This window comes from Bidens hawaiensis, unplaced genomic scaffold (assembly GCF_021521415.1).
Source record: "Bidens hawaiensis isolate Kalapana, Puna unplaced genomic scaffold, B.hawaiensis_p1.1 tig00003058_1, whole genome shotgun sequence".
Lineage (NCBI taxonomy): Eukaryota > Viridiplantae > Streptophyta > Magnoliopsida > Asterales > Asteraceae > Bidens > Bidens hawaiensis.
This window is the reverse complement of record NW_027491165.1, coordinates 1715990-1726270: the sequence shown is the minus strand read 5'-3', so window position 1 is coordinate 1726270 and position 10281 is coordinate 1715990. Positions and strand designations below refer to the sequence as shown.

Here is a 10281-nt window from a genome sequence, read left to right as displayed (position 1 = left end):
TGTGGTTCGTTTACGCCGGAGTCTCATGCTTCCTTGTCCTCTTCTACTACTCTAGCAACTTTTTATTCGTATGGTTCCATGTAACACGCGCCTATTTGTGTTTTTTGAATTCAACATGTGGTGTTATAATACGCTTTTACAAGCTTAAAATCATCATTTTCACTTTTAAATTTTTTTTGCGATGTCTACTTAGAATTGAAAAAAAAAACGACTATAACCGAACCGAAAATAATTGAAAACCGAAAAACCGAAACTGAACAGTTTGTATATTCAAATAACCGATGACTTCGGTTTCGGTTTTGCCTAATAACCGAACCGGACCGTGTTCATATGGTTGTTTGGGTATTTCTTGCTGTACAATTTGTGTGCATATTTGGAGAAATCATATATGCAAACAGTAAACACTTTGTATTTGAATAACCTAATTTTATCTTGTTTAGTTTTTCTTTTGTTTTTTTTTTGGTTATATATGTCATTAAATGCACAACTTATAAATCTCTCTTCTTCTCCGATTTCAAACCCTAATTCTTCCTAAATCAAACCTCCGATTTCGATCTCTACCTGCCTTCGGTGTTCAAACGTGTACGGAAGCTCACCTGATTCTGCGTTCTGCTGCCGTCGCTACTCCCTAACCACCGCAAGCACCACCGCAACCATCTTGAGCCGCCGGTGCTGTCATTTGCTACTGCCACCGACTGCTGGTTGTTTTTCCGACGCGCCGCCGCCATTTTCGACGAGCTGCAGCCACCAGAATTCATCTTTTGCTGCTACCACTGGTGTGTGCTGCCACTCCTGTCCGCCGATCTCATAGCTTGCCGGATCTGCTGTCGCGCCGCCACCTGCCGCTGCGTCACCACCCACGGCCGCCGTAAAAGTCGCCGGAATTGTTGGTTCACCTTGTTGTGTTGTCCCGGTATACACGTTCCTTTCTCACTATTATTATTATTATTATTATTATTATTATTATTAGTATTATTATTATTATCATTAGAACATACGTGATCCGGATCTTTGGAGTTTATTTTCATTTTAAGATCTCTTGACTATTATTGTTATTGCTACACACTATTATTATTATTATTATTATTATTATTATTATTATTAGTTTTTGTTACTATTATTATTATTATTGATTTGGTGTTCTATTGCTTGTGTTTGTATGATTAGTTGCAACCATAGAGCGTAGGAACCATGACTATTACTTGAGACCATGTCCTGAAACGAGGGGTGTAGGAAAGAGTAAAGATAGGGATCGTATATTGCGTTTGGCTTCTTGGAATGTAGGAACATTAAATGGTAAGTTGCTAGAATTGGTAGATGTGCTTAAAAGACGTAGGGTTCAGATAGCATGCCTCCAGGAGACTAAGTGGAAAGGACATAGAGGGGCTGAGTGTAATGGGTATAAGTTGTGGTACTCGGGGTCTGATGGAGCTAGGAATGGAGTGGGGTTTCTAGTGGCTAAGGAAATACACACTAGTGTGGTGGAGGTGATAAGACATAATGACAGGATTATGGTGTTGAAATTAGTACTAGGAGAGGAAGTAGTGGCAGTAGTCTCCGCCTACGCGCCTCATGTAGGCCTAGGGGATCAGGAAAAGAGAGAATTTTGGGATTGCATAGACGCAGTGGTAGGGGGCATACCTAGGGGGGAGAGGATTTGCATAGGATGAGATTTTAATGGACACATTGGTAAGGCTAACGATGGTTTTCAAGCCGTTCATGGGGGTTTCGGTTTTGGTGATAGGAATGAGACCGGAACAGATCTTCTAGAGTTTGCGGTGGCACATGACCTAGGTATTATAAATTCTTATTTTAGGAAACAAGATTATCATTTAATCACTTTTAGCAGTGGCGGACGCGACACGCAAATTGACTACCTTTTGATGATGCAAGGAGACCGACGTTGGTGGAAGGACTGCAAAGTCATACCTGGGGAGGCAGTTGTGACTCAACATCGACTACTAGTGACAGATATAGCCTTCAGAAATAAGCTGACTGTTCGAGAGAAGAAAGGTACACCGAGAATTCGATAGGGAAATTTGAAGGACGAAAATCTCCTACTGTTTAAGGATAAACTCATGCTGCATACGCGGGCTCGACTAAATGGGGACTCAACTCATATATGGGAAGCTATGGAGACAAAGATCATCCAAGTAGCAAAGGAGACTCTCGGGGTCACAACAGGAAAGACAAGTGGGCATAAGGAGGCTTGGTGGTGGAATGACGCGGTGCAAGACAAGATAAGGGACAAACAAGGATGTTTTAGGGAGCTAATGAGGTGCACGAATGAGGAGGAGCGAGGGGAATTGAGGGACAACTACAAAACGGCCAAGATAGAGGCGAAGAAGGTAGTGGCGGAAGTAAAGAAGGCGGCCTTTAAACGGATGTATGAAAGTCTAGAAACAAAAGAGGGGGAACATGCTATGTTTAAGATTGCCAAAGCCAGGGAGCGTAGAAGGCAAGATCTAGGACCGGTGAAGTTCATAAAGGATACAGATGGGCATGTACTGGTCAAGGAGCAGGACATCAAGCTAAGATGGCAAACCTACTTCCATAATCTTTTTAACAATGGGAGAGCTTTCCAAGAAGAACATGACAACACAAACTTTCAACGACAACAATCGAATAACTGCTACGGCCGACGGATCACACGAGAAAAGGTGAATGATGCACTTAGGAGGATGGGAAGGTCTAAGGCGGTTGGCCCAGACAACATACCCATCGAGGTGTGGAAGTGTCTGGGGAGGAAGGAGTCATGTGGTTAACTACTCTGTTCAATAGTATTCTCAAATCAGGTAAGATGCCAGACCAGTGGAGGAGCAGCGTTGTAGTTCCTATCTATAAGAACAAAGGAGACGCCCAATGTTGTGGTAACTACCGAGGAATCAAACTACTAAGTCATACTATGAAGCTATGGGAAAGAGTGATTGAGGGTAGACTTAGACGAGAAACTCAGGTTACGGTCAACCAATTTGGCTTCATGCCGGGCCGTTCCACCACAGAGGCAATACACCTTATAAGAAGATTAATGGAAAAGTATAGGGAGAAGAAGCGTGATCTACATATAGTGTTTATTGACCTAGAAAAGGCCTACGACAGTGTGCCACGACAGGTGCTCTGGGAGTGCTTGGAGGGTAGAAGAGTGCCCAGGAAATACATAGAGATAATTATGGATATGTATACCAGGAGTGAAACAAGTGTCCGTGCGCCAGTGGGGGATACTGATTTCTTTCCTGTAGAGGTAGGTCTTCACCAGGGGTCAGCGTTGAGCCCGTTTCTTTTTGCAGTAGTCTTGGATGAGTTGTCAAAGTCGATTCAGGGGACTCTCCCGTGGTGCATGATGTTCGCAGACGATATTGTGTTACTTGCTGAGAAAAAACAAGATCTAAACATGAGGCTTGAGGAGTGGCGAACAACCTTAGAGACAAAAGGTTTAAAGATTAGCCGATCTAAGACGGAGTACCTCCACTGTGATTTTGGTGGGATAAACGACAATGAAGACGCACAGATCACAATTGAAGGTCAGGTGGTCCCGCAGGTAACGAAGTTCAAGTATTTAGGATCATTTGTACAGAGCGATGGGGAATTAGACAGTGATGTGACCCACCGAGTTCAGGTAGGATGGTGTAGATGGAAAGCAGCCACAGGTATATTGTGTGACAAGAGTTTCCCGACTAAACTAAAGGGAAAATTCTATAGGGTGGCGGTTAGACCTGCAATGCTATATGGAACAGATTGTTGGGCCATCAAGAAGGCACAAGTGCGGAAGATGGAGGTAGTAGAAATGAGAATGCTACGTTGGATGTGTGGGCACACAAGGCTAGACCGAATAAGAAACGTTGAGTTTCGCGAGAGATTAGGGGTGGCGAACATAGCAGACAAGATAAGAGAGTGGAGATTGAGATGGTTTGGACATGTAAAGAGAAGACAGACGACGAATCCTGTTAGATCCGTAGAAAACATTACTATAGAGGGGAGGAGGGGTAGAGGATGACCGAAATTGACTTGGGATGAGAGGATTAGACATGATTTGATAGACCTAAACCTCTCCGATGACATGGTTGAGGATAGGAATTCGTGGAGAAGTAGAATTAAAGTTAAGGATTTTTAGAGATAATTGAATACCTTAGGGCTTAGAATTAACTTATTTAGGTCACATACCATAATGGTATTTCCCTTACATATATTATTATTATTATTATAATTATTATTAACTTTTATATAGCTGTTAAACTGTGATCTTATTATTAATATTATTATAATTAGTAGTAGTTTTTATATAACTGCTAAACTTTGATTTCCTTTATTTTGCTTCATACACATGTACTTAGAGCCGAGGGTCTCTCTGGAAGCCACCTCTTTATTCCTTTGGATAGAGGTACGGTGTGCCTACATCCCACCCTCCCCAGACCCTACTTATAGCTTTGCTGTCGGTGAGATTTTACTGGGTATGATTGATTGATTGATGTATTGTTATTCAACACCTCTATATATTAATTGTTAATAATTAACAGGCTCTTCCGATATACCTGGACAAGATTTTTCATCCAGCTGTTGCAGTGTTGTTGTCTGTGACTTTTGTATTAATTTTTGGAGAGGTATTTAATGTGATCATATGATGGTTCTCATTATTACATTATGCTATTTTACATGATCAACACTAAAAGTATTGTAAAATGGCAGATTATCCCGCAAGCAATATCAGCAAGATACGGCCTTGCTGTGGGTGCTAATTTTGTCCGGCTTGTTCGAGTTTTAATGTTCATTTGCTATCCTATTGCTTATCCTGTTGGAAAGATATATCATGCAAGTCGGTTTAGTAACTAACTTTAGCTTATGTGGCAAGAATTATGTAAAAAGATTTTTATTTTTATTTTTGCTAATATTAGATGTGACAAATATGCAGGTTTTAGATGCTTTAATCGGGCATAATGATACCCAGTTTCGGCGTGCTCAATTGAAAGCACTTGTCTCCATACATGGTCAAGAGGTAAATAGACATCCTTGATTGGTTGTTTGTGGCATAATGTTACAAGTTGGCTAGATGCTGAAATTTCGACCGTTTACTTGTAAATGGGTCAATTTGAGTTATGCTTTCATCTTAAACGGGTCAAACAGAACAGCTTGTCCAAAGTTACTAATTGACCAAAGGTAGCTGTCCAACGTTTTTACTTGTGAACGAGTCAATTATGTTGTGTTTTGTCTCAAAACTGGTCAAACAGAAAAAAATTAGCTGGTCAAACTGGTGCAACGCGTTGAAAAATGCTGTCAATATTTTATATTATGTTGATCAAGATCTAAATTGTTTTTTCTTTAATTTACATTTCGTTATTTATAAAAAGCTAATTAATGAACAAAAGCCGTTTACAGGTCAGCCCAACTAAACCTGCTCAGTAGCCCATAGACAAAAATGGCTCGTTTCAGCCTGTGCCCATTTTTTCCACCCGTTCATTTTTCTACTTCTAAGGTGGCATATGCTTATAAATATCTAACGCATTTATCTCAAAACTTGTGAGGCCCATAAGCAAATAGTGGATTACCAGTGTGCTATGGTTTGATTCTTTCACAGTTCCACTATAACAATATATTTTGTTTTTTTAAAAATCATGATAGGCTGGTAAAGGGGGTGAACTTACACATGACGAGACTACCATCATAAGTGGAGCACTTGATTTGACAGAAAATGTATACTCGGCTGTAAATAAATTAATATATTGCTGTAAAATTTCCTCTATAATGCAAGTTATTTAGAGAAGGCTATAGTTAAACATTATCTTGAAAACCGTTCTTTTGAGCAATTTGATTCCGGATATGTTTCTTTGCCAAATATCTCATTTGTCTGACTTGATATTCAAGTCTACTTGGTTGGTCCAAAATCATCTTGATTTGCGAGTTAACTCAAATGCATCACACAAGTTGAACAACTAAGACTGCTGAGCATGGGAAGATTCCAAATTGAATTGAGGACTACCCAATACTTGAGTACAAGGGAACCAATCTGAGCCCTTGTGTCCAAAATATGATTAAAGCGATGACATGCGAATATACACATTCACATGTGGACGCTTTCATTCACTTGTGATTCTCTACGATGACCCTTTACTTTTTAGGTCAAAGTTTAGATTAGTCTCTTGTTTTGTGGTTCTAGTTAGTTTATTTGTCTACTATGTTTTCACTATGTTTTTGTTAAACAAGATGATGAAATTGATAGAACATGTTGGAATCTTTGTAGGCTGCAGAGGAAGCAATGACACCCATTGAATCAACATTCTCATTGGATGTTAAATCAAAACTGAACTGGTGAGTTTTGTCACCGTGTGTTTCATGCTTTTGTAAGTACATAATAAGGTTCAAACTATTAGGGGTGAAAACGAGCGGAGCTTGCCACGCTTAACTTAAAGAGAGCTTGAGCTCGGCTCTCGAGTAGTTTTTCAAGATTGAGCCGGCTCTTTTTTTATTTATTAAATAACTTATGTATGCACATTTTTAGCCATAGTTTTTATATATATTTATTATTACAATTTTTATCTATAGCATAACATGTATTATTTAGTTATATTTATCATAATTGTATATATAATAGTTATTATGTAAATATGTTTTTAATTTATTAAAAGATGCTATATAAATAATAGGCTTGTGTCGAGCTCTGTTTTGAACTTGTATAAGCTTGGCTGAGTTCGAGCTTTTAGCCAGCTGATCTCGAGTAACTCCTGCGTAGCTCAACTCGTATAAACCACTACATAGTACACCTCCATTTATTTGACATGGTTTACATAATAGACTCACTTATATCAGAGTAGACATTTCTTCACCTTATATTAATGTACTTTTGGTTAATTTGCAATATATGTATCTGATATTATTTAGGGAAGCATTTGGAAAAATTCTTGCTAAAGGCCATAGTCGTGTTCCTGTTTATTCTGGCAATCCAAAGAACATCATAGGACTCTTACTGGTATGCTTTGAAAATCTACTTAGTGTCTCAACTTTTACATGTATTATTTTTTTCTTTTTAAATTATTATCTGTTTTTGTAAAGTAGGGCTTGTTTTTTTTTTTCACCTGGTAGGTGAAAAGCCTTCTTACAGTTAGAGCAGAAACCGAAACTTCAGTTAGTGATGTTTCTATTAGGAAAATCCCCAGGCAAGTTTGTATTTTTTGAATTCTTGAAGGTTTATGTTGAATTGAACAATACCAACTTTTCATATTTTATCAATTAAGTCCCTAAAGTTATCCTTTTGAGTGGTTTATTCTACTAAGTGTTTTTTTTCCTATTGCAAAGTGCAAACATATATAAAAGGAAAAATGTTTTCTAAATTAGCACGTAGCTCTCTTGACTTTATTTAAACCATTAAATTTCTTAAATTATGAAAGCTCAACTAAAAATACGCCCCCTTTTGCATGATTGAGTTCCTAAACCCTGTTGCAACTCAACAAATAGATACTTTTTAGCATGATAAGCTCTTAAATTATATACGGAGGGCATTTTCGTTAAGTTTTTATACATTTAGGCACCTGAGCAGGCAATAATAAAGTTTATGAACTTATATGCGAAAAAGGGTTAAGTTATGGACCCGTCAGTTTATCCGTGTTTTAAACTTTTTAATAATACAAATACACATTTGTGACCAAACCACTAAGGATAAATTAACTTTTGAGACTTAAATAATGAGTTGTGGGAAGTTGTTTGGTTAATTTTAAAATAAACCCTTTACTTAAATAATTAAATTTGGCTAACATTTTTATATTTTATTTTTCAGGGTTCCAGCAAACATGCCATTATATGACATCCTTAACGAGTTTCAAAAGGGCGGAAGTCACATGGCGGCCGTTGTTAAAGTGAAAAGCAAGAATCATCTGCCTGTTGATGTTAGTGATCGAAAATTAGTCGGGAAAAATAGAAATAAAAATAAAAATTCACAACTAGCTAAACCATTGTTGTCCACATTTGAAGAAGAGTCAAATGTCGTGGTCGACATTGACAAGACTTTAAATACAACCATGCAACATACGGACCCCACAACAAAAAGTTCAAGATGTGTTACTGATGATGTGGAAGATGGAGATGTCATTGGTATTATTACCCTGGAAGATGTTTTTGAAGAACTTCTACAAGTAACTTACTGACTCTTAGTTTCATACATAATCTTTCTAATTTTCAAACTTTCACACACACACACGTGTGCGTGAATACGTATCAATATGTGTATACATATATAAGCTTTAAGAACTCTTAACAACCAATCATTTTATTTATTTTATATATAATAAATAATAATATTAAATATATATAATCAATAAATAAAATGATTGGTTGTTAGGAGTTTTTAAAATTTTTTGAATTCTAAAGAGATATAAACCATCTATATATATATAGGGAAAAGATTCAATACAATAATGCCTTAACGTACATTACCTACGCAAATCCATTTTTTCATGAATCGATCCATGAAATCACATCCAAACATCGCGGAATCGTCAATACATATCCAATCAATCATTGGTTCACCGAAAAAAACAGTTTTGGATGGTTAATCGATCAATTTTTCACTTTTTTCACGAAGACCGTTTATGAGCGTTTAAGTTTTGTGAGCGTTTTAGGGTTTTTCCTTTGAGTGTCTCGCATACCTATCGTACGTTAAGGCATTCGCGTACAGTAACTGCACTCTCTCTCTCTCTCTCTCTCTCTATATATATATATATATATATATATATATATAAAATAAATCAGTTGGCTGTAACAATGTGCTTCACTGGATAAACAAATAGGAGAACGTCGTTATTGTGAATCATCTCAACACATAATGTTCTCTTCGCTTATCAATGTCAATGTAACAAACTGACATTAGTAACTGATTTTGTCTTATTTACTATCGACCGAGTAAAAATAATGCTGTGAAATTTAAAAGGTTAATATATTTTTTCCATAACTTTTGCTAAACAGTCTCCCTCATTCACGCAGGAGGAAATTGTTGATGAAACTGATGTGTATGTAGACGTACATAAAAGGTGCATGCACGCAGAAACGTTTTTGTTCGGTTATTCATTTAACATTTCTAGGCGATCTAAGTCCGTTTCACAAACTTTTCTTCAAATTATTTTATAATATGTTTCAGAATACGTGTGGCCGCCGCTGCTGCTGCTTCATTTGTAGCCCGTGCTCCCTCAACCCGAAGACTGGCTGCTCAAAGACCCATGGTATGTTTTCATTATTTTTGTTATATGAAACTGTTTTTCAAAGTCTGTTAATTTTAGTTTTTAATTTATTTTTGTAATACAATTATATTGTGATTTTAACATATTAAATATCATTTCCATACCCTGGAGGTAGTTAATAAAGCGATTTCTGTAATTTATATATACATCACAAGCAGTGTATTATTGATTTGTTGGTTTTTTTTACCAATTTACCAGGGGGTCAAAGAAGAAAAGGACGTCCCACGGGTGCAGTAAGCCTGCAATGGTCTAATCTAATCAGCATGCTCAGAAGGATGAACTGTAGTAGTTGTGGTAGAAAAGTTAATTCGCCCATTACCATGTAAATGTTACAGCAAGGATGAAAAAAACGCTAAATAGCTAAATTGTAAAAACTTAACAGCTATCCGTTTCAAGTACTGTTGTTAACTTCGGAGGCTCATTGTAAAAACTTATTGCTTTATATGTCACACCCCGACCAAAGGCGGCGGAACACGTCGAGGTGTATCGATTGCCCATCAGCGCATGACACTATTTAAAGCGACAATATTTAACAAACTCATTTCATTTAACATCGAAAATGTCACATAACCAAATATTCATAAGTCAAATACAACAAAATATAGCAAATCAAATATTGTTCATTTTTGCTAATATCCTAATGGTATTTGTGTCATTTTCTTCACCGAACTCCATAATCAACCTAGATGCAAACCTGTAACATTTCATAAAATAAAGTTGTTAACACAAAGGTTGGTGAGCAATTCATAAGTTTGAACAATAGATATATAGTATGAAAAGCCACAAAACTAGTATACAAAACCATAAATAATAGCTATAAACTTGGATAAATTGACAATTGCTAATAGAATTACGTTAGCGCCACCTAGCTACAAGGGATTGCCAAGTAGTCTAGGATTTAATAGAATATTGTTAATTGCATTACGTTAACGACACCTTGCTACAAGGGGATGCCAAGTAGTCTAGGATTTATAGATTCCACCAACCGAAAGCGATAAACACATAGGCATATAAGCATAGAACACCAAATCGAACAATTATTCAAGTAAAGTATACAACAACG

At 37.1% G+C, this 10281-nt stretch overlaps 1 protein-coding gene across 1 annotated transcript; it reads left to right on the top strand.

Moving 5' to 3' along the window:
- The first annotated feature begins 4900 nt into the window (after positions 1-4900).
- On the top strand, positions 4901-9641 carry LOC143622179 (DUF21 domain-containing protein At4g14240-like). The gene is made up of 9 exons (XM_077093391.1): positions 4901-4990; positions 5614-5685; positions 6233-6300; positions 6871-6958; positions 7072-7145; positions 7763-8117; positions 8965-9011; positions 9119-9200; positions 9417-9641. Exons 1-9 carry the CDS (start codon positions 4901-4903, stop codon positions 9453-9455), a joined length of 915 nt encoding a protein of 304 aa, XP_076949506.1. The 3' UTR covers positions 9456-9641.
- Positions 9642-10281: the final 640 nt, after the last annotated feature.

Coding starts and splice junctions, on each gene's coding strand:
- LOC143622179 (XM_077093391.1), top strand. CDS start 4,901: ATGCAGGTTTTAGATGCTTTAATCGGGCATAATGATACCCAGTTTCGG. Junction 4,991..5,613: donor TCTCCATACATGGTCAAGAG/GTAAATAGACAT, acceptor AAATCATGATAG/GCTGGTAAAGGGGGTGAACT. Junction 5,686..6,232: donor CACTTGATTTGACAGAAAAT/GTATACTCGGCT, acceptor GAATCTTTGTAG/GCTGCAGAGGAAGCAATGAC.